Raw genomic sequence first — 22,949 nt, forward strand, 5'->3', positions numbered from 1 at the left:
CAGTGGTGGGTTGATAACACATTGGCTCCAAGAATAAAGCTGGATTCAACCCATTCCTCTCAATGCTATTCAACAAAACATATGTACAAACATGTGATTCCCATAAGCACTTGGAAAGTGTAGGCTGACCGATCACCAGTGTAGCAAAAACAATGAGAGAATGTCTTACTGATTCAAGTACCAAGTTCTGACAAGTGATACAAAACATGTTCAGTGGTGGGTTCATAACAAAATTGGCTCCGAGAATAAAGCTGGATTCAACCCATTCCTCTCAATGCTATTCAACAAAACATATGTACAAACATGTGATTCCCACAAGCACTTGGAAAGTGTAGGCTCACAGATCACCAGTGTAGCAAAACAATGAGAGAATGTCTTACTGATTCAAGTACCAAGTTCTGACAAGTGATACAAAACATGTTCAGTGGTGGGTTCATAACACATTGGCTCTCGAGAATAAAGCTGGATTCAACCCATTCCTCTCAATGCTATTCAACAAAACATATGTACAAACATGTGATTCCCATAGCACTTGGAAAGTGTAGGCTGACCGATCACCAGTGTAGCAAAACAATGAGAGAATGTCTTACTGATTCAAGTACCAAGTTCTGACAAGTGATACAAAACATGTTCAGTGGTGGGTTCATAACAAAATTGGCTCCGAGAATAAAGCTGGATTCAACCCATTCCTCCTCTCAATGCTATTCAACAAAACATATGTACAAACATGTGATTCCCATAAGCACTTGGAAAGTGTAGGCTCACCGATCACCAGTGTAGCAAAAACAATGAGAGAATGTCTTACTGATTCAAGTACCAAGTTCTGACAAGTGATACAAAACATGTTCAGTGGTGGGTTCATAACACATTGGCTCCGAGAATAAAGCTGGATTCAACCCATTCCTCTCAATGCTATTCAACAAAACATATGTACAAACATGTGATTCCCATAAGCACTTGGAAAGTGTAGGCTCACCGATCACCAGTGTAGCAAAAACAATGAGAGAATGTGTTACTGATTCAAGTACCAAGTTCTGACAAGTGATACAAAAACATGCTCAGTGGTGGGTTGATAACACATTGGCTCCAAGAATAAAGCTGGATTCAACCCATTCCTCTCAATGCTATTCAACAAAACATATGTACAAACATGTGATTCCCATAAGCACTTGGAAAGTGTAGGCTGACCGATCACCAGTGTAGCAAAAACAATGAGAGAATGTCTTACTGATTCAAGTACCAAGTTCTGACAAGTGATACAAAACATGTTCAGTGGTGGGTTCATAACAAAATTGGCTCGAGAATAAAGCTGGATTCAACCCATTCCTCTCAATGCTATTCAACAAAACATATGTACAAACATGTGATTCCCATAAGCACTTGGAAAGTGTAGGCTCACAGATCACCAGTGTAGCAAAACAATGAGAGAATGTCTTACTGATTCAAGTACCAAGTTCTGACAAGTGATACAAAACATGTTCAGTGGTGGGTTCATAACACATTGGCTCCGAGAATAAAGCTGGATTCAACCCATTCCTCTCAATGCTATTCAACAAAACATATGTACAAACATGTGATTCCCATAAGCACTTGGAAAGTGTAGGCTCAACGATCACCAGTGTAGCAAAAACAATGAGAGAATGTGTTACTGATTCAAGTACCAAGTTCTGACAAGTGATACAAAACATGCTCAGTGGTGGGTTGATAACACATTGGCTCCAAGAATAAAGCTGGATTCAACCCATTCCTCTCAATGCTATTCAACAAAACATATGTACAAACATGTGATTCCCATAAGCACTTGGAAAGTGTAGGCTGACCGATCACCAGTGTAGCAAAAACAATGAGAGAATGTCTTACTGATTCAAGTACCAAGTTCTGACAAGTGATACAAAACATGTTCAGTGGTGGGTTCATAACAAAATTGGCTCCGAGAATAAAGCTGGATTCAACCCATTCCTCTCAATGCTATTCAACAAAACATATGTACAAACATGTGATTCCCATAAGCACTTGGAAAGTGTAGGCTCACAGATCACCAGTGTAGCAAAAACAATGAGAGAATGTCTTACTGATTCAAGTACCAAGTTCTGACAAGTGATACAAAACATGTTCAGTGGTGGGTTCATAACACATTGGCTCCGAGAATAAAGCTGGATTCAACCCATTCCTCTCAATGCTATTCAACAAAACATATGTACAAACATGTGATTCCCATAAGCACTTGGAAAGTGTAGGCTCAACGATCACCAGTGTAGCAAAAACAATGAGAGAATGTGTTACTGATTCAAGTACCAAGTTCTGACAAGTGATACAAAACATGCTCAGTGGTGGGTTGATAACACATTGGCTCCAAGAATAAAGCTGGATTCAACCCATTCCTCTCAATGCTATTCAACAAAACATATGTACAAACATGTGATTCCCATAAGCACTTGGAAAGTGTAGGCTGACCGATCACCAGTGTAGCAAAAACAATGAGAGAATGTCTTACTGATTCAAGTACCAAGTTCTGACAAGTGATACAAAACATGTTCAGTGGTGGGTTCATAACAAAATTGGCTCCGAGAATAAAGCTGGATTCAACCCATTCCTCTCAATGCTATTCAACAAAACATATGTACAAACATGTGATTCCCATAAGCACTTGGAAAGTGTAGGCTCACAGATCACCAGTGTAGCAAAAACAATGAGAGAATGTCTTACTGATTCAAGTACCAAGTTCTGACAAGTGATACAAAACATGTTCAGTGGTGGGTTCATAACACATTGGCTCCGAGAATAAAGCTGGATTCAACCCATTCCTCTCAATGCTATTCAACAAAACATATGTACAAACATGTGATTCCCATCAGCACTTGGAAAGTGTAGGCTGACCAATGACCAGTGTAGCAAAAACAATGAGAGAATGTCTTACTGATTCAAGTACAAAGCTCTGACAAGTGATACAAAACATGTTCAGTGGTGGGTTCATAACACATTGGCTCCGAGAATAAAGCTGGATTCAACCCATTCCTCTCAATGCTATTCAACAAAACATATGTACAAACATGTGATTCCCATCGGCACTTGGAAAGTGTAGGCTCACTGATCACCAGTGTAGCAAAAACAATGAGAGAATGTCTTACTGATTCAAGTACCAAGTTCTGACAAGTGATACAAAACATGTTCAGTGGTGGGTTCATAACACATTGGCTCCGAGAATAAAGCTGGATTCAACCCATTCCTCTCAATGCTATTCAACAAAACATATGTACAAACATGTCATTCCAATCGGCACTTGGAAAGTGTAGGCTCACTGATCACCAGTGTAGCAAAAACAATGAGAGAATGTCTTACTGATTCAAGTACAAAGTTCTGACAAGTGATACAAAACATGTTCAGTGGTGGGTTCATAACAAAATTGGCTCCGAGAATAAAGCTGGATTCAGGCCTACATATTGCACAACAGATGATGTATTTACACAGCAAGCTATAATTCTTAAATATCTTTGGAAGAAGAGAGGGAGACTTACATTGGACTGCATACACCCTCATTTACTGAGAATAAGTTTTTCAATAATACGAAGTGAGGGTGAGTACATGAACTTCATTGACTCAATGTATTCTAATAATTATAGAAGTTTCTGAAACAACAGGAATTAAGTTAATCATTGTTTTCAGGAAAGGAGATGTACTCAGAAATTAGGAAAAGTGGTATTTAAAAGTTTAAAGAAGGTGAAACTTTTAATATTCTTCAGCACTAAAATCATCATGAACAAACACTAAGATATGCTAAACACCAGAAGACTCAACACATTTCAGAAAACTTTGGGATATTCAGACTGAATCGAACGAACGTCTTAGAATATTTTACTATATAGGATAACTCCAAAATCATGCTATGGAATATTTTGCAGAATCAACTTTAGAACCGTGCAAAAAAAAATTAACAATGAGAAATTGATAACAATTGATATACACAGTAGGTTTGTTGTTTTGGCCTGAAGTAGTACAAAATGATGGGTGTGTTACTTTCTGCACATAAAGCGATACACTTTGGCTCGAAATGCAGGAAAACTGCGGTCTGGTACTTGCTGCAACCTACATCTACGTTGGTACTGCAGGTAAGACTGCTTGTTTGGAGCAAGGTCATTCTGTGCCTCCAAGTCCTCCAGAAGTTTCACTTCATCAGAATGCCATTCCAGTTTGGAGTCCCAGGGAAGATGCCGGGAGCGGATTGGCACGACCGTTTCGCCTACGGGAACACCTTCCTCTGGTAATTCATCGGTGTGAACCACTGGGGTGGGCTGTTGATCTGGCTTCTGTGCAGGTGGTTGAGATGTTTGGACACGTGGGAGTATGAATGGGATGGTCTGGTGTACACGATGCAGTTGAAACATATTAAATCTGGATACGGGAAGTTTGCCCAGTATTTCCAGTCTTATTAGTTCATGCTGACGAATGGGCAATTCGTCGTGCAGCTTTCTGAGCGCATAGTACGACACAAATCGTTCATTCTGAAACAGAGCTACGCAGCTCACAAATGTCAATACAGTGACGAGTTTCCTTTCAGGCAAGGCCTTTGCTTTCAGTTTGTTGGCACATGGCAGGATCCATGGAAAGGGTCGAGTAAATTCTCGTCGAAGATTAGAGATGTGCGCAAGTTTCCGGGCTTCCATTTCAGTAAGAACAACTTGTGTAAGAACACTTGCCCTATGCTGTCCTTCTGTACAGCTTTCAGATATGGCCAGGTACTGAAAGCTTGTGTGCCACATAAAATTTGGATGTCTCTGATGGTCATAGAGACGAAAAGCTGGGAAATAGAGTAGGTCAAGCTCTTTAATGCCAGCTTTAATGATTTGACCTAAATCCTTGCTCCTTAGCATGTAAATGATGGCACCCCAAACCATTGGAAATTTTACGCCCTCCGCTTGGGACAGCTGGTGCGTCAACTGGTTTATTGTGGTGGTTCCTGATGTAGGGGGTGTTCGGCCCTGTCCCTTCAGAAAGAGCAGGAAGTCACTTTCTGACATGCCAAACCTCACACCCATCTGGTAGAAGTCTTGAATCAGTATCATCAAGGCCCGTCGACCAACAATGTGAGAAGGCTCATCCACCAGGTCATGGAATCCAAAAACTCTTCTCATTTGTTTTTGTGTGAGGTCACTGGAAGACCACACTGTTAGTGGTGGTGGCACGTCAGTACACTGGGTGGACTTTTCCCAGGGTTCCAGAGCTAGAAATCCTAGAGAGTCTGTCTTACATTGAGACGGATTACCAAGGCCAACTCCAAGGTTCACGGCACACTGATGAGATTGCCAGGCAATTGGGTTGCCCCACAACATCTTCTCCAGGGCCAGCTCTAGCTGGTAGGCACACCACACCGCAGCACAGTTCCCGGTACCTTTATATACATCCAAAGTTGCATTAAGCTTGTGGACGAGGTACAGTCCAATTTTAGCCACAACCGATGCAACAGTGTCCGAAAACAAACTTCCGCGATGAAAGGGTGTGATTAAAGCATGGCTGCTGATGAGATCCTGAAGGTGTTCTTTATCCATAAGATCGAGTGGCTTCAGTACAGTGATGCTGGTTGGAGTACGGGTCACAAACTCAAGACGACACTGGAAGTTTCTCATGATGGAGAAGTTGTTTGCAACCACACTGAGGTATTCCAAAGAATCTCGTTGGAAAGATGCTTTAGTGACATGGTTCACTGCTTTGTTGGCAGCCATGCATCCAGACACACGGGGTGATACCTGGTTTTCGGTCGCTGATGTGGAATGTCCGCATATAGCTGAACAAACCGGACGTCATTTGGTGTTTTGCTGATGTTCAACAGTTCTGTTGTCACATCCATGGACCTACCATCGAGATTTGATTGAAAGTTTCCACTTTCAAAAAACGACATACAGCTGCTCAGTGTACCCCTTTGTCCAACTAGGCTGCAAATGCCACACCGCGACCACATGACGTCTGTGCATGGAGGGGGGCGTATATTAACCCCGACATGGGCAGTGATGGCATCCAGGGCCCGGCTGGATAAAGTGGGAATGTCGATTCCTTTCTGAGCTTTTTCCCCAAAACGGAAGCTGAAGACTATCTTTTTCAAACCCGGGGGACTATCCACTGCATTGATGGACTCATGCAGAGCATTGAGGATGGCTGTTTGGTCGTCTGGAAGGACAGTGACGGTTTTCATCGCCGATAGATTGTTTTTGCTTATAGTGTTTATGGCCAATCCATCTTCAAGTAGATGTCTGAGATTTTGGGACAGCTGGGTCCTGAGTTGCAGCACCCAATTGTACGTGAGTTTCCTCAAAGTTGTTGAATCGAACGGCATGTGGCCACCGTCCGGCGGCACCAACCCGATCCAATATTCCCACCCAGCTTCGTACATCAGTTGAAATCCACAGCACTTCCGTAGGTTGCTGGCCAATTGTCCTGATAATCTGAGGTGTTTCCTTAGGAAAGAGTGGATTGGTCTTAAACTCCTACTGTCGTCGGCACAAAGAGAAACCTTTCTTATTGGATGTTTGATGTATGTTACATCATTCCATTCGACGACACAGCCATCGATGTCTGGGACAAAGGTCAACAGTTCAGATTGCTCCTCACGGCTGACCTTGCTGCTCCTCACCGACACGTATTCATCCCGTTTTAGAAAGGAAGGCACTGATGGGAAGTGATGGAAAACTTCCATAAAGTTGTCAGCATTTTCTTTCCCAGTTTGCAGGAAGACGTGACTGGGGGTAGGATTCATGATTCTAGGTACTGTGACGGCGGTAGGCGATGGCACCCGTGCTTGATGAAGCCTAATACATCCCACTTGAGGCGTAAACTGCACCTGAAACAAGAGAAAAGCAACGATGACTTGGAGGGTAGCCAAGCAGAGGAAATGGGGAGCATGATTGTGAGTCTGTGACTTTGATGCAACTGTTGACAGCTAAACTTGGACCAAATACTTAAGCACCTAATGCAGGACTTGGTTTGGGTGTACACCTAAAGGACTGTGGTTACTGATGGCCAGCATGAACCAGAATGAAACATGCAGGAGCAGTATGCATAGGGTGTACAACAAGGTGGCTAAGGCTGCTACTGAACTTTAATACTACAGAATTTGCTGAAGAGGTGGAATAAGTGAGAACAAGCATTATTGATAGTTACATGGAATTAGTGAATGAAATTAATCAAATAGGGCTACTGAGTCATGCATTGCTGATACATGTCATTAACAAGCACGAAGAAGCCAGGGCCGAATGCCTCACAAGCATTCACACATGTGAGGTCATACAAGACTTATGGTGAGGTGAAATTGGGTTTAACGTTGTGCTTGAGAATATTTCACTCGTGTGTATGTGTATGTGTGGCTGCTTGTACTAGCCCAGACTGAAGCTGGTTTTATAGTGCTAGCCCACTGAGATACCATGTTGCAATGAAGCATGAATTCCCCACTCACACACATTATACTCCGAGCCGACCAGTAATTGATGTACCCATCAACGTCGAGCGCCAGGCAGGGACCAACAAGTACCATATCTTAACATGTTTTGGTATGACATAGTCGGGGATCAAACCCGCATCCTTCTGCTCTCCCGGTGGACGCTCTAACCACTACACCACGGAGACAGTCATGCTTAACTCCTGATGCTCCATGCAGGCACCATGGCAACAATTCACAGTATCTCACCTAGAGCAGGGTGAGCGATCCCCCAGAGCTACAGCGACGACAGATGCAGGTGGGGCCAGTACTGATCTGGGAGGGATGGCAGTGTCTGACAGCTGGTGGTGGTGGCGCGTATCACCTGGCTGCAACAACATCACTCATTTCAGTGGGGTTAGCAAGGACAAACACTTACTTCATGACACTGTTCAACTGAATAGTACTGACTAAGCATATCTATGGCACGAATTCTTGCCTTGTGGAAAAACAGGATTGGTACAGCCTTGTCAACATTTCACAGGCTTAACTCCTGATGCTCCATGCAGGCACCATGGCAACAATTCACAGTATCTCACCTAGAGCAGGGTGAGCGATCTCCCAGAGCTACAGCGACGACAGATGCAGGTGGGGCCAGTACTGATCTGGGAGGGATGGCAGTGTCTGACAGCTGGTGGTGGTGGCGCGTATCACCTGGCTGCAACAACATCACTCATTTCAGTGGGGTTAGCAAGGACAAACACTTACTTCATGACACTGTTCAACTGAATAGTACTGACTAAGCATATCTATGGCACGAATTCTGGCCTTGTGGAAAAACAGGATTGGTACAGCCTTGTCAACATTTCACAGGCTTAACTCCTGATGCTCCATGCAGGCACCATGGCAACAATTCACAGTATCTCACCTAGAGCAGGGTGAGCGATCTCCCAGAGCTACAGCGACGACAGATGCAGGTGGGGCCAGTACTGATCTGGGAGGGATGGCAGTGTCTGACAGCTGGTGGTGGTGGCAAGTATCACCCGGCTGCAACAACATCACAAACACTTACTTCACGACATTGTTCAACTGAATAGTACTCACTAAGCATATGTATGGCACGAATTCTGGCCTTGTCCAAAAACAGGATTGGTACAGCCTTGTCAACATTTCACAGGCTTAACTCCTGATGCTCTATGCAGGCACCATGGCAACAATTCACAGTATCTCACCTAGAGCAGGGTGAGCGATCTCCCAGAGCTACAGCGACGACAGATGCAGGTGGGGCCAGTACTGATCTGGGAGGGATGGCAGTGTCTGACAGCTGGTGGTGGTGGCACGTATCACCTGGCTGCAACAACATCACTCATTTCAGTGGGGTTAGCAAGGACAAACACTTACTTCATGACACTGTTCAACTGAATAGTACTGACTAAGCATATGTATGGCACGAATTCTGGCCTTGTGGAAAAACAGGATTGGTACAGCCTTGTCAACATTTCACAGGCTTAACTCCTGATGCTCCATGCAGGCACCATGGCAACAATTCACAGTATCTCACCTAGAGCAGGGTGACCGATCTCCCAGAGCTACAGCGACGACAGATGCAGGTGGGGCCAGTACTGATCTGGGAGGGATGGCAGTGTCTGACAGCTGTTGGTGGTGGCGCGTATCACCTGGCTGCAACAACATCACTCATTTCAGTGGGGTTAGCAAGGACAAACACTTACTTCATGACACTGTTCAACTGAATAGTACTCACTAAGCATATCTATGGCACGAATTCTTGCCTTGTGGAAAAACAGGATTGGTACAGCCTTGTCAACATTTCACAGGCTTAACTCCTGATGCTCCATGCAGGCACCATGGCAACAATTCACAGTATCTCACCTAGAGCAGGGTGAGCGATCTCCCAGAGCTACAGCGACGACAGATGCAGGTGGGGCCAGTACTGATCTGGGAGGGATGGCAGTGTCTGACAGCTGGTGGTGGTGGCAAGTATCACCCGGCTGCAACAACATCACAAACACTTACTTCACGACATTGTTCAACTGAATAGTACTCACTAAGCATATGTATGGCACGAATTCTGGCCTTGTGGAAAAACAGGATTGGTACAGCCTTGTCAACATTTCACAGGCTTAACTCCTGATGCTCTATGCAGGCACCATGGCAACAATTCACAGTATCTCACCTAGAGCAGGGTGAGCGATCCCCCAGAGCTACAGCGGCGACAGATGCAGGTGGGGCCAGTACTGATCTGGGAGGGATGGCAGTGTCTGACAGCTGGTGGTGGTGGCGCGTATCACCTGGCTGCAACAACATCACTCATTTCAGTGGGGTTAGCAAGGACAAACACTTACTTCATGACACTGTTCAACTGAATAGTACTCACTAAGCATATCTATGGCACGAATTCTTGCCTTGTGGAAAAACAGGATTGGTACAGCCTTGTCAACATTTCACAGGCTTAACTCCTGATGCTCCATGCAGGCACCATGGCAACAATTCGCAGTATCTCACCTAGAGCAGGGTGAGCGATATCCCTGAGCTACAGCGACGACAGATGCAGGTGGGGCCAGTACTGATCTGGGAGGGATGGCAGTGTCTGACAGCTGGTGGTGGTGGCAAGTATCACCCGGCTGCAACAACATCACAAACACTTACTTCACGACATTGTTCAACTGAATAGTACTCACTAAGCATATGTATGGCACGAATTCTGGCCTTGTCCAAAAACAGGATTGCTACAGCCTTGTCAACATTTCACAGGCTTAACTCCTGATGCTCTATGCAGGCACCATGGCAACAATTCACAGTATCTCACCTAGAGCAGGGTGAGCGATCTCCCAGAGCTACAGCGACGACAGATGCAGGTGGGGCCAGTACTGATCTGGGAGGGATGGCAGTGTCTGACAGCTGGTGGTGGTGGCACGTATCACCCGGCTGCAACAAGATCACTCATTTCAGTGGGGCTAGCAAGGACAAACACTTACTTCACGACATTGTTCAACTGAACAGTACTCACTAAGCATATGTATGGCACGAATTCTGACCTTGTCGAAAAACAGGATTGGTACAGCCTTGTCAACATTTCACAGGCTTAACTCCTGATGCTCCATGCAGGCACCATGGCAACAATTCACAGTATCTCACCTAGAGCAGGGTGAGCGATCTCCCAGAGCTACAGCGACGACAGATGCAGGTGGGGCCAGTACTGATCTGGGAGGGATGGCAGTGTCTGGTGGTGGCACGTATCACCCGGCTGCAACAACATCACTCATTTCAGTGGGGCTAGCAAGGACAAACACTAACTTCATGACACTGTTCAACTGAATAGTACTCACTAAGCATATGTATGACACGAATTCTGGCCTTGTGGAAAAACAGGATTGGTACAGCCTTGTCAACATTTCACAGGCTTAATTCCTGATGCTCCATGCAGGCACCATGGCAACAATTCACAGTATCTCACCTAGAGCAGGGTGAGCGATCTCCCTGAGCTACAGCGACGACAGATGCAGGTGGGGCCAGTACTGATCTGGGAGGGATGGCAGTGTGTGACAGCTGTTGGTGGTGGCGCGTATCACCCGGCTGCAACAACATCACTCATTTCAGTGGGGCTAGCAAGGACAAACACTTACTTCACGACACTGTTCAACTGAATAGTACTCACTAAGCATATCTATGGCACGAATTCTGGCCTTGTGGAAAAACAGGATTGGTACAGCCTTGTCAACATTTCACAGGCTTAATTCCTGATGCTCCATGCAGGCACCATGGAAACAATTCACAGTATCTCACCTAGAGCAGGGTGAGCGATCTCCCTGAGCTACAGCGACGACAGACGCAGGTGGGGCCAGTACTGATCTGGGAGGGATGGCAGTGTCTGACAGCTGGTGGTGGTGGCACGTATCACCCGGCTGCAACAACATCACAAACACTTACTTCACGACATTGTTCAACTGAATAGTACTCACTAAGCATATGTATGGCACGAATTCTGGCCTTGTGGAAAAACAGGATTGGTACAGCCTTGTCAACATTTCACAGGCTTAATTCCTGATGCTCCATGCAGGCACCATGGCAACAATTCACAGGATGGCAGTGTCTGACAGCTGGTGGTGGTGGCACGTATCACCCGGCTGCAACAACATCACTCATTTCAGTGGGGCTAGCAAGGACAAATACTTACTTCACGACATTGTTCAACTGAATAGTACTCACTAAGCATATGTATGGCACGAATTCTGGCCTTGTCCAAAAACAGGATTGGTACAGCCTTGTCAACATTTCACAGGCTTAACTCCTGATGCTCCATGCAGGCACCATGGCAACAATTCACAGTATCTCACCTAGAGCAGGGTGAGCGATCTCCCTGAGCTACAGCGACGACAGATGCAGGTGGGGCCAGTACTGATCTGGGAGGGATGGCAGTGTCTGACAGCTGGTGGTGGTGGCACGTATCACCCGGCTGCAACAACATCACTCATTTCAGTGGGGCTATAAGGACAAACACTTACTTCCGCGACATTGTTCAACTGAATAGTACTCACTAAGCATATGTATGGCACGCAATTCTGGCCTTGTCCAAAAACAGGATTGGTACAGCCTTGTCAACATTTCACAGGCTTAATTCCTGATGCTCCATGCAGGCACCATGGCAACAATTCACAGTATCTCACCTAGAGCAGGGTGAGCGATCTCCCTGAGCTACAGCGACGACAGGACCAGGTGGGGCCAGTACTGATCTGGGAGGGATGGCAGTGTCTGACAGCTGGTGGTGGTGGCACGTATCACCCGGCTGCAACAACATCACTCATTTCAGTGGGGCTAGCAAGGACAAACACTTACTTCAAGACACTGTTCAACTGAATAGTACTCACTAAGCATATCTATGGCACAAATTCTGACCTTGTCCAAAAACAGGATTGGTACAGCCTTGTCAACATTTCACAGGCTTAACTCCTGATGCTCCATGCAGGCACCATGGCAACAATTCACAGTATCTCACCCAGAGCAGGGTGAGCGATCTCCCTGAGCTACAGCGACGACAGATGCAGGTGGGGCCAGTACTGATCTGGGAGGGATGGCAGTGTCTGACAGCTGGTGGTGGTGGCACGTATCACCCGGCTGCAACAACATCACTCATTTCAGTGGGGCTAGCAAGGACAAACACTTACTTCACATATTGTTCAACTGAATAGTACTCACTAAGCATATGTATGGCACGAATTCTGGCCTTGTCCAAAAACAGGATTGGTACAGCCTTGTCAACATTTCACAGGCTTAATTCCTGATGCTCCATGCAGGCACCATGGCAACAATTCGCAGTATCTCACCTAGAGCAGGGTGAGCGATCTCCCTGAGCTACAGCGACGACCGATGCAGGTGGGGCCAGTACTGATCTGGGAGGGATGGCAGTGTGCGACAGCTGTTGGTGGTGGCGCGTATCACCCGGCTGCAACAACATCACTCATTTCAGTGGGGCTAGCAAGGACAAACACTTACTTCACGACACTGTTCAACTGAATAGTACTCACTAAGCATATCTATGGCACAAATTATGACCTTGTCCAAAAACAGGATTGGTACAGCCTTGTCAACATTTCACAGGCTTAACTGCTGATGCTCCATGCAGGCACCATGGCAACAATTCACAGTATCTCACCTAGAGCACGGTGAGCGATCTCCCTGAGCTACAGCGACGACAGACGCAGGTGGGGCCAGTACTGATCTGGGAGGGATGGCAGTGTCTGACAGCTGGTGGTGGTGGCACGTATCACCCGGCTGCAACAACATCACAAACACTTACTTCACGACATTGTTCAACTGAATAGTACTCACTAAGCATATCTATGGCACAAATTATGACCTTGTCCAAAAACAGGATTGGTACAGCCTTGTCAACATTTCACAGGCTTAACTGCTGATGCTCCATGCAGGCACCATGGCAACAATTCACAGTATCTCACCTAGAGCACGGTGAGCGATCTCCCTGAGCTACAGCGACGACAGATGCAGGTGGGGCCAGTACTGATCTGGGAGGGATGGCAGTGTCTGACAGCTGGTGGTGGTGGCACGTATCACCCGGCTGCAACAACATCACTCATTTCAGTGGGGCTAGCAAGGACAAACACTTACTTCACGACATTGTTCAACTGAATAGTACTCACTAAGCATATGTATGGCACGAATTCTGGCCTTGTCCAAAAACAGGATTGGTACAGCCTTGTCAACATTTCACAGGCTTAATTCCTGATGCTCCATGCAGGCACCATGGCAACAATTCGCAGTATCTCACCTAGAGCAGGGTGAGCGATCTCCCTGAGCTACAGCGACGACCGATGCAGGTGGGGCCAGTACTGATCTGGGAGGGATGGCAGTGTCGCGACAGCTGTTGGTGGTGGCGCCAGATCACACCCGGCTGCAACAACATCACTCATTTCAGTGGGGCTAGCAAGGACAAACACTTACTTCCGACACTGTTCAACTGAATAGTACTCACTAAGCATATGTATGGCACTAATTCTGACCTTGTCCAAAACAGGATTGGTACAGCCTTGTCAACATTTCACAGGCTTAATTCCTGATGCTCCATGCAGGCACCATGGCAACAATTCGCAGTATCTCACCTAGAGCAGGGTGAGCGATCTCCCTGAGCTGGCGGACCCGATGCAGGTGGGGCCAGTACTGATCTGGGAGGGATGGCAGTGTCGCGACAGCTGTTGGTGGTGGCTGTATCACCCGGGCTGCAACAACATCACTCATTTCAGTGGGGCTAGCAAGGACAAACACTTACTTCACGACACTGTTCAACTGAAAAGTACTCACTAAGCATATGTATGGCACGAATTCTGGCCTTGTGGAAAAACAGGATTGGTACAGCCTTGTCAACATTTCACAGGCTTAACTGCTGATGCTCCATGCAGGCACCATGGCAACAATTCACAGTATCTCACCTAGAGCACGGTGAGCGATCTCCCTGAGCTACAGCGACGACAGATGCAGGTGGGGCCAGTACTGATCTGGGAGGGATGGCAGTGTCTGACAGCTGGTGGTGGTGGCACGTATCACCCGGCTGCAACAACATCACTCATTTCAGTGGGGCTAGCAAGGACAAACACTTACTTCACGACATTGTTCAACTGAATAGTACTCACTAAGCATATGTATGGCACAAACTCTGGCCTTGTCGAAAAACAGGATTGGTACAGCCTTGTCAACATTTCACAGGCTTAATTCCTGATGCTCCATGCAGGCACCATGGCAACAATTCACAGTATCTCACCTAGAGCAGGGTGAGCGATCTCCCTGAGCTACAGCGACGACAGATGCAGGTGGGGCCAGTACTGATCTGGGAGGGATGGCAGTGTCTGACAGCTGGTGGTGGTGGCACGTATCACCTGGCTGCAACAACATCACTCATTTCAGTGGGGCTAGCAAGGACAAACACTTACTTCATAACACTGTTCAACTGAATAATACTCACTAAGCATATGTATGGCACGAATTCTGGCCTTGTGGAAAAACAGGATTGGTACAGCCTTGTCAACATTTCACAGGCTTAACTGCTGATGCTCCATGCAGGCACCATGGCAACAATTCACAGTATCTCACCTAGAGCAGGGTGAGCGATCCCCCAGAGCTACAGCGACGACAGATGCAGGTGGGGCCAGTACTGATCTGGGAGGGATGGCAGTGTCTGACAGCTGGTGGTGGTGGTGGCAAGTATAACCCAGCTGCAACAACATCACTCATTTCAGTGGGGTTAGCAAGGACAAACACTTATTTCATGACACTGTTCAACTGAATAGTACTCACTAAGCATATGTATGGCACGAATTCTGGCCTTGTGGAAAAACAGGATTGGTACAGCCTTGTCAACATTTCACAGGCTTAACTCCTGATGCTCCATGCAGGCACCATGGCAACAATTCACAGTATCTCACCTAGAGCAGGGTGAGCGATCTCCCTGAGCTACAGCGACGACAGATGCAGGTGGGGCCAGTACTGATCTGGGAGGGATGGCAGTGTCTGACAGCTGGTGGTGGTGGCAAGTATCACCCGGCTGCAACAACATCACAAACACTTACTTCACGACATTGTTCAACTGAATAGTACTCACTAAGCATATGTATGGCACGAATTCTGGCCTTGTCCAAAAACAGGATTGGTACAGCCTTGTCAACATTTCACAGGCTTAACTCCTGATGCTCTATGCAGGCACCATGGCAACAATTCACAGTATCTCACCTAGAGCAGGGTGAGCGATCTCCCAGAGCTACAGCGACGACAGATGCAGGTGGGGCCAGTACTGATCTGGGAGGGATGGCGGTGTCTGACAGCTGGTGGTGGTGGCAAAGTATCACCCGGCTGCAACAACATCACAAACACTTACTTCACGACATTGTTCAACTGAATAGTACTCACTAAGCATATGTATGGCACGAATTCTGGCCTTGTCCAAAAACAGGATTGGTACAGCCTTGTCAACATTTCACAGGCTTAACTCCTGATGCTCTATGCAGGCACCATGGCAACAATTCACAGTATCTCACCTAGAGCAGGGTGAGCGATCTCCCAGAGCTACAGCGACGACAGATGCAGGTGGGGCCAGTACTGATCTGGGAGGGATGGCAGTGTCTGACAGCTGGTGGTGGTGGCAAGTATCACCCGGCTGCAACAACATCACAAACACTTACTTCACGACATTGTTCAACTGAATAGTACTCACTAAGCATATGTATGGCACGAATTCTGACCTTGTCCAAAAACAGGATTGGTACAGCCTTGTCAACATTTCACAGGCTTAACTCCTGATGCTCCATGCAGGCACCATGGCAACAATTCACAGTATCTCACCTAGAGCAGGGTGAGCGATCCCCAAGAGCTACAGCGACGACAGATGCAGGTGGGGCCAGTACTGATCTGGGAGGGATGGCAGTGTGTGACAGCTGGTGGTGGTGGCATGTATCACCCGGCTGCAACAACATCACTCATTTCACTGGGATTAGCAAGGACAAACACTTACTTCATGACACTGTTCAACTGAATAGTACTCACTAAGCATATGTATGGCACGAATTCTGGCCTTGTGGAAAAACAGGATTGGTACAGCCTTGTCAACATTTCACAGGCTTAACTCCTGATGCTCCATGCAGGCACCATGGCAACAATTCACAGTATCTCACCTAGAGCAGGGTGAGCAATCCCCCAGAGCTACAGCGACGACAGATGCAGGTGGGGTCAGTACTGATCTGGGAGGGATGGCAGTGTCTGACAGCTGGTGGTGGTGGCACGTATCACCCGGCTGCAACAACATCACTCATTTCAGTGGGGTTAGCAAGGACAAACACTTACTTCATGACACTGTTCAACTGAATAGTACTCACTAAGCATATCTATGGCACGAATTCTGGCCTTGTGGAAAAACAGGATTGGTACAGCCTTGTCAACATTTCACAGGCTTAACTCCTGATGCTCCATGCAGGCACCATGGTAACAATTCACAGTATCTCACCTAGAGCACGGTGAGCGATCCCCCTGAGCTACAGCGACGACAGATGCAGGTGGGGACAGTACTGATCTGGGAGGGATGGCAGTGTCTGGTGGTGGCACGTATCACCCGGCTGCAACAACATCACTCATTTCAGTGGGGCTAGCAAGGACAAACACTAACTTCATGACACTGTTCAACTGAATAGTACTCACTAAGCATATGTATGGCACGAATTCTGGTCTTGTCGAAAAAACAGGATTGGTACAGCCTTGTCAACATTTCACAGGCTTAACTCCTGATGCTCTATGCAGGCACCATGGCAACAATTCACAGTATCTCACCTAGAGCAGGGTGAGCGATCCCCCAGAGCTACAGCGTGTCATATATTCGACTCCAAGGTTTGTTTACAGTAGTTGTCTCGGCGCATGGGTGACGTCATAAAGCGTGACGTCACGACTTTGTGGGTAGCTTGTGACGTGAGGAGAGAATAAAAGATGGCGAACTACACCAACGCTTTGCTTGTGTGTGATCCCCAAAACACGGGCGTGCAGCAAGGCCATAAATCCCCCATACCTATTATACGCTTGTAGGGCGTCAATCCTACATGGTGGAGATCTTCCTTTTACCAGTCCTATAGTATTAGTAACTAAGAGGAACAAATGTAAGAAAGGACTTGTTCTGGGCACAAGAGAAGCAAGTTTAGCTCTGTACAGATTTTGTTGTGACTTCCGCTACTTGAATTCTCAGACACAAGATTTCAGGTACTCAATTCCAGATCTTCAAGAACTGACTGAATCATTTACAGAACGGAAACCAAATTTCATAACTACCTTGGATATGTCATCTGGATTCTTTCAGATGAAGATTTCTCCTGACTCTGAAAAATACACAGCCTTCAGTACTTGTTTTGGTACATATCAGTTCCAAAGGTTACCAATGGGACTTTCTACTGCCCCAAACAGTTTCCAGTTACTTATGGACAAAGTTTTGAGAGGTTTAACCTTTAAGTGTGTACTGTGTTATCTTGATGATGCTGTCATCTACTCTGACACTTTTGATAGTCATATATCTGATCTGAAAGAAGTCTTCAACCGTTTCCGATCAGCAGGACTTAAACTTGGACCAAAAAAGTGTACTTTTGCTCAGCACAAATGTATATACCTAGGTCACGAGATATCTAAGGATGGGATCCGGCCACCCCCAGAAAGACTGAAAGCTGTAGAAAACTATCCTGTTCCCAGAAATGCTAGCGAAGTGAGGCCTGCTCTTGGCCTATTCAACTGGTTCAGGAAATACATTCCTAAATACAGTATCTTGGCTGCTCCACTTAACAAACTCATGAAGAAGAATGTTAAGTTTGAATAGACTGCTCTGCACCAAAGAGCCTTTTGATAACATTAAGCAATCACTCTTGAAATCACCAGCTCTTGCCTTTCCAAGGTTTGACTTGCCATTTCAACTTGCTGTGGATACCTCTAGTAAGGGTATAGGATACATGTTGTTTCAGATTCATCCAGCTTATGAATTTCCAAGTGACACTTCAGAGAAAGAAAGAGTTAAAACAGTGCGTTTTGGTTCTAAAGCTTTGTGCCCATGGCAGAGTGCTTATGGACCCACCAAACTATAACTTCTTGGACTTGTGACCAGCATCCTTGATTGTGCCTCATATCTAAGAGGTAGAAGATTTAAGGTTGAATGTGATCACCAGGCCCTGAAGCCATTGTTTCAGAAACAGATGAAGGGAGCCATATAAGAACGATGGCTTGCCATTCTACAGCAGTTCAGCTTTGACATTGAGTATAAACCAGCTCAGCAGATGGTGGTACCTGATGCTCTTTCAAGATGTTTTCCAAATGATGCTGACGGCACATTTCACTCAAGCCCAGAAGAATCAGATCCTTATTTTCCATATGTACCAGATGATGCTGGAAAAATTACATTTCCAGATGGACAGGATTTACGGGATTTACTACAGCATCCAGAAGTGAATCATGTAGCAGCACCCTACATCAGCAAACTTCTACCATTGGTTCATTCACAAGACGAGTATGATGCAGATACTGAGGACCTTGACTATATCAAAGTTCCCATAACACACACAAGATACAAGAAATCAATGCTTAGAAGATTGGTAAAGTGTCCTAAACCCAAGTCTGTTGAGAGTGATGGAAATGGTATGGAAAACTTCACAAAATCTGTAGACAGCAGTGCTGCAGTGGTTGAGCGTAGAAGTGGGTTTAATTCCTATGAGTTGATAAACAAACCTTCCAGCACCATAGAGACTGACCAGTCCACCTCTGATGATCAAAGATGCCCAGATAGTGATATAGTTTTAGATAAGGACAGCAAAACTTGTATCAATGTATCAACATCTTTTGTGTCATCTGAATTCTCTACCCAGACTGAGACTGAAGAGCTATCTACTTGTGTCAGGAACGTTGATGAACTTCTTACAAAAAGTATTGAACTGTTTGATCATGGGCTAATCACTGAAAATACATTAGCTGAACTACAAGCTAATGACCCAGATTTGAAGCCAATTATCAGACATCTAACAGAGGGATGATTGCCTGACTCCCAGAAACAAGCCCGTAAGTTGCTGCTAGAAGTTGCAGACTACAGCATGATATCTAATCTTCTATTCCACTCTCAGTCAGCAAAGAGCAAGAGAAAAAGAAATCCCCAGCACTACCAGCTTGTTATTCCAAGAATTCTTCAGAAACCTGTTGTTGAACTACACCATGACTCTCCATTAGCAGGCCATGGAGGTATTGTTGACACAGTGGATCGACTGAAAGACAAGTATTATTTCAAGAGACTTGGCCAGATTGTTGCAGATTATGTTAAGTCCTGCCATGCTTGTCAAGCTCGAAAATCAACGAAGGTGCCAACGCATGCTCGTGTTGCCCCACTTCCTACTCCAAGTGCTCCTTTCCAGGTTTGGGAGGTTGATTTATATGGACCACTTCCCCTTACACCTCTGGGAAATACTTATGTGTTCACAGCCATAGACATGTTCAGCAAGTTTGCCCTGACTGTAGCAAGTGCTCTGTTCCAGTTGTTTACTAGATATGGTGTGTGTGATACTCTGGTCTCTGACCAAGGTAGTGAGTTCATATCCAGAGTAACCAAGGAAGTTGTTAGACTTCTGTGTGTACCTCAGCAGTTTACTCCAAGCTTTACTCATCATTGTCTTGGTGCAGTTGAGAGAAGTCACAGAACTCTTGCTGAAAGATTGACCCCTTATGTCAAAAACAACAAAAGAAATTGGGAAGAGTTCCTGCCAGCTGTAACCTTCTCAATGAACAACAGTGTAAACTCATCTTTAAAGTACTCACCTCATGAAATTGTGTTTGGAAGCAGACCAAACTTCCCACTGTGTTTTCCCAAGAACACAAACTTCGATTCTGTGCCTGAAGATTCACATGTCTACATCAAGAAACTTCTGAAAACTCTTGATGAATCATGTGAAAACAAACATTACTGCAGCAAAAGAGAAAAAGGTAGAACTCACCAGAAATAAGGAAAACCCACTAAAACTTTCACCAGGTGACTATGTGTACTTATCTAAAGACCCTGTGGGTTCTGGCAGGAAAATTCAAGATCGGTTTTCTGGACCATATGTGGTTGATAGTATATCAAGCCCACATTTAGTGAACATTCGTGATCCACAGACAAAGCATAAGCAATCACTAGTTGTTAATATCAACCGACTGAAGATGGCCTCTGTTCGAGAACCTAATCCATCACCATACTTTCTTGATGGAGTAGTGACCAAGGCTGTATCAAGAATGGATTCAAACCAGATCCAGACCACAGATAATGACACTCAAGTGTGTATCAGGGACCTTGTTCAGCAGCATGGGGAGAACAGTCTTGAAGCTGTTCGTCCCATTCGTGTCAGGCGAAAACCGTTGAGATACAGAGACTCGGATCATGTTGACCCTCTAGAAATTAGTGGCTTTAGTACTGTGGACAGTGACAGTAAAGGCTACCATAAAGTCAAAAGGGTTTTGGGTCAGAGACTTGTAAACAATCAGAAGCAGTATTTAGTGCATTTAGTGGGAGAACCCGCCAACCAGTCCATTTGGGTTTCTAAAGCAAACCTAAATGCTAAAGCCTTAAAGTCCATCACTGAGAGACCACCTCCTGTGATTTGATGTGGTACATGCAGCAACTAAAGCCAGAGACATTGCTGAAATATTCAGTTAAATATTAGCTAAATGAAATAATCTGCACCACTTGTTAACCAGTTCAGTTATATTCACAGTTAAAGCAAAATCAGTATTATAGTTCAGTCAAATGGAAAGGTGTTCCTAATCTGTCAGAATGGTATTCTTTTCATGTTTCAGGTTATCTGTATGAATGTTACTCATGTTATATTTTTAACACCCATGTTAGTGTCACATCACAATGTAGATGGTTTTCCTACTTATACTGACAGTGCTTAACTTACTTGATCTTAGTAACTCTGAAGATGACCTTTATACATGATAGAAATTTAAACCAGTTCTATGAGGTAGTAGCAATGTGATATATTGTGTTTGGAACATCCTATTCTGCTTGTACAAGTGTGTATGTATGGAGTGTGTTAGTAGGTCCTATCTTAGCTAAATAGTTCCAGTGTGTGAATGGGTTTGACAGATAGGATATGTCTAGACTGCATTCATCATTTTTACAGACAAAATCAGATAGAACAAAGTCAATAAGTGTGGGGTTACACTGCTATCTACTTTTGCCATTGTAATACATGTATTGGTTATGGTATTATGTTGTGGGACCATGCTATGATGTAGTTATGTAGTACAGTATGTTATCAGGACACTCCTCACAAGTATATTGGTGCCATCATGCATAAGAGTCTAAGACTAACATAATGTACATAGTTTCACACTTATCAAGTTGAAGTTGTTTGTTTGTAGGTTGTTTGTTATTTTCACTCCCTTTGGCAAGTTGCAGTTATTGCAGGTATCATACAATGTCTTTGCTGCCATCGAAACATACAAAACAAACTATTCGTTGCATTACAATCAGCAAGTAATGTACCAGATCAGTTTTTATTACTTTCCGCAAGTAATGTTACATTTCAGCTGTGTGCAGTTACACTCGGCATGTGTGATATTTGTAAACCTCATTAGTTTTGGGCCAGTGATATTTTGTGTAATTGTTCAGTTACATTCAGCATGTGTAATGCCTGTGAGTTTACCCATATTCTAGGCAGTAATTCAAACATTTGTTTTCTTTTTAATTGTCCATTTTTAATGTTTACCATTATACTTATCTTCATCTCTTTCAAAGATGTCATACCTGTTAAAGTTATTTCACAATTTGTTCAGTAAAATCAGTTCCTCCATTACAAGGGTGTTACTGAGTAGTCTCACTGCAAGACATGGGTCTTAACGAGTAGTCTCCCTTGTATCAGTGTTACACCATAGTCTGAATATTTGTGTTAGAGGACATGAATGTATATTCTGTGCATACTTAAAGTTTCACTATATTAATACATTGTCACAGCCATAAGCATTAGTTTAGGAAGCAACATCAATGTTCACAAACTTTGGAGTGAGTCAAAATTAAATTGTTGCCAATTTTCTTTAAGCGGCCCCCATGTCATATATACGACTCCAAGGTTTGTTTACAGTAGTTGTGTCGTCGCATGGGTGACGTCATAAAGCGTGACGTCACGACTTTGTGGGTAGCTTGTGACGTGAGAGAATAAAAGATGGCGAACTACACCAACCCTTTGCTTGTGTGTGATCCCCAAAACACGGGCGTGCAGCAAGGCCATAAATCCCCCATACCTATTATACGCTTGTAGGGCGTGAATCCTACAAGTGACGACAGATGCAAGTGGGGCCAGTACTGATCTGGGAGGGATGGCAGTGTCTGACAGCTGGTGGTGGTGGCACGTATCACCCGGCTGCAACAACATCACTCATTTCAGTGGGGCTAGCAAGGACAAACACTTACTTCACGACATTGTTCAACTGAATTGTACTCACTAAGCATATGTATGGCACGAATTATGGCCTTGTCCAAAAACAG

General features: G+C 45.2%; 1 protein-coding gene and 1 long non-coding RNA gene across 9 annotated transcripts; one reads left to right on the forward strand and one right to left on the reverse strand.

Annotated features, from left to right (window-relative positions):
- The first annotated feature begins 3,315 nt into the window (after nucleotides 1–3,315).
- LOC124272134 lies at nucleotides 3,316–21,380 on the forward strand. Its single transcript, XR_006897253.1, has 4 exons — nucleotides 3,316–3,386; nucleotides 9,046–9,057; nucleotides 19,950–19,955; nucleotides 21,371–21,380. It is a non-coding gene; the product is annotated as an uncharacterized LOC124272134 (long non-coding RNA).
- LOC124272131 lies at nucleotides 3,380–12,796 on the reverse strand. 8 transcript variants are annotated; one of them, XM_046707278.1, is made up of 5 exons: nucleotides 12,088–12,130; nucleotides 11,758–11,876; nucleotides 11,207–11,325; nucleotides 10,878–10,996; nucleotides 3,380–6,829 (listed from the first exon to the last, which is right to left on the reverse strand). In XM_046707278.1, the coding sequence occupies exon 5, from the start codon at nucleotides 5,715–5,717 to the stop codon at nucleotides 4,011–4,013; it is 1,707 nt and encodes a 568-aa protein (XP_046563234.1). In that variant the 5' UTR covers nucleotides 5,718–6,829; nucleotides 10,878–10,996; nucleotides 11,207–11,325; nucleotides 11,758–11,876; nucleotides 12,088–12,130; the 3' UTR covers nucleotides 3,380–4,010. The 8 variants fall into 8 exon arrangements, 3 of the variants coding, with proteins under 3 accessions (XP_046563234.1, XP_046563235.1, XP_046563236.1); XR_006897248.1 differs by lacking the exon at nucleotides 3,380–6,829 and adding an exon at nucleotides 10,645–10,667; XM_046707279.1 differs by lacking the exons at nucleotides 11,207–11,325; nucleotides 11,758–11,876; nucleotides 12,088–12,130 and adding exons at nucleotides 12,417–12,535; nucleotides 12,745–12,796.
- Nucleotides 21,381–22,949: the final 1,569 nt, after the last annotated feature.

Source organism: Haliotis rubra, unplaced genomic scaffold (assembly GCF_003918875.1).
Source record: "Haliotis rubra isolate DU_JTF1 unplaced genomic scaffold, ASM391887v1 Scf1668, whole genome shotgun sequence".
NCBI lineage: Eukaryota > Metazoa > Mollusca > Gastropoda > Lepetellida > Haliotidae > Haliotis > Haliotis rubra.

Excerpts from the sequence above, each read along its gene's own strand:
- LOC124272131 (XM_046707279.1), bottom strand. The coding sequence starts at position 5,717 with ATGGCTGCCAACAAAGCAGTGAACCATGTCACTAAAGCATCTTTCCAA.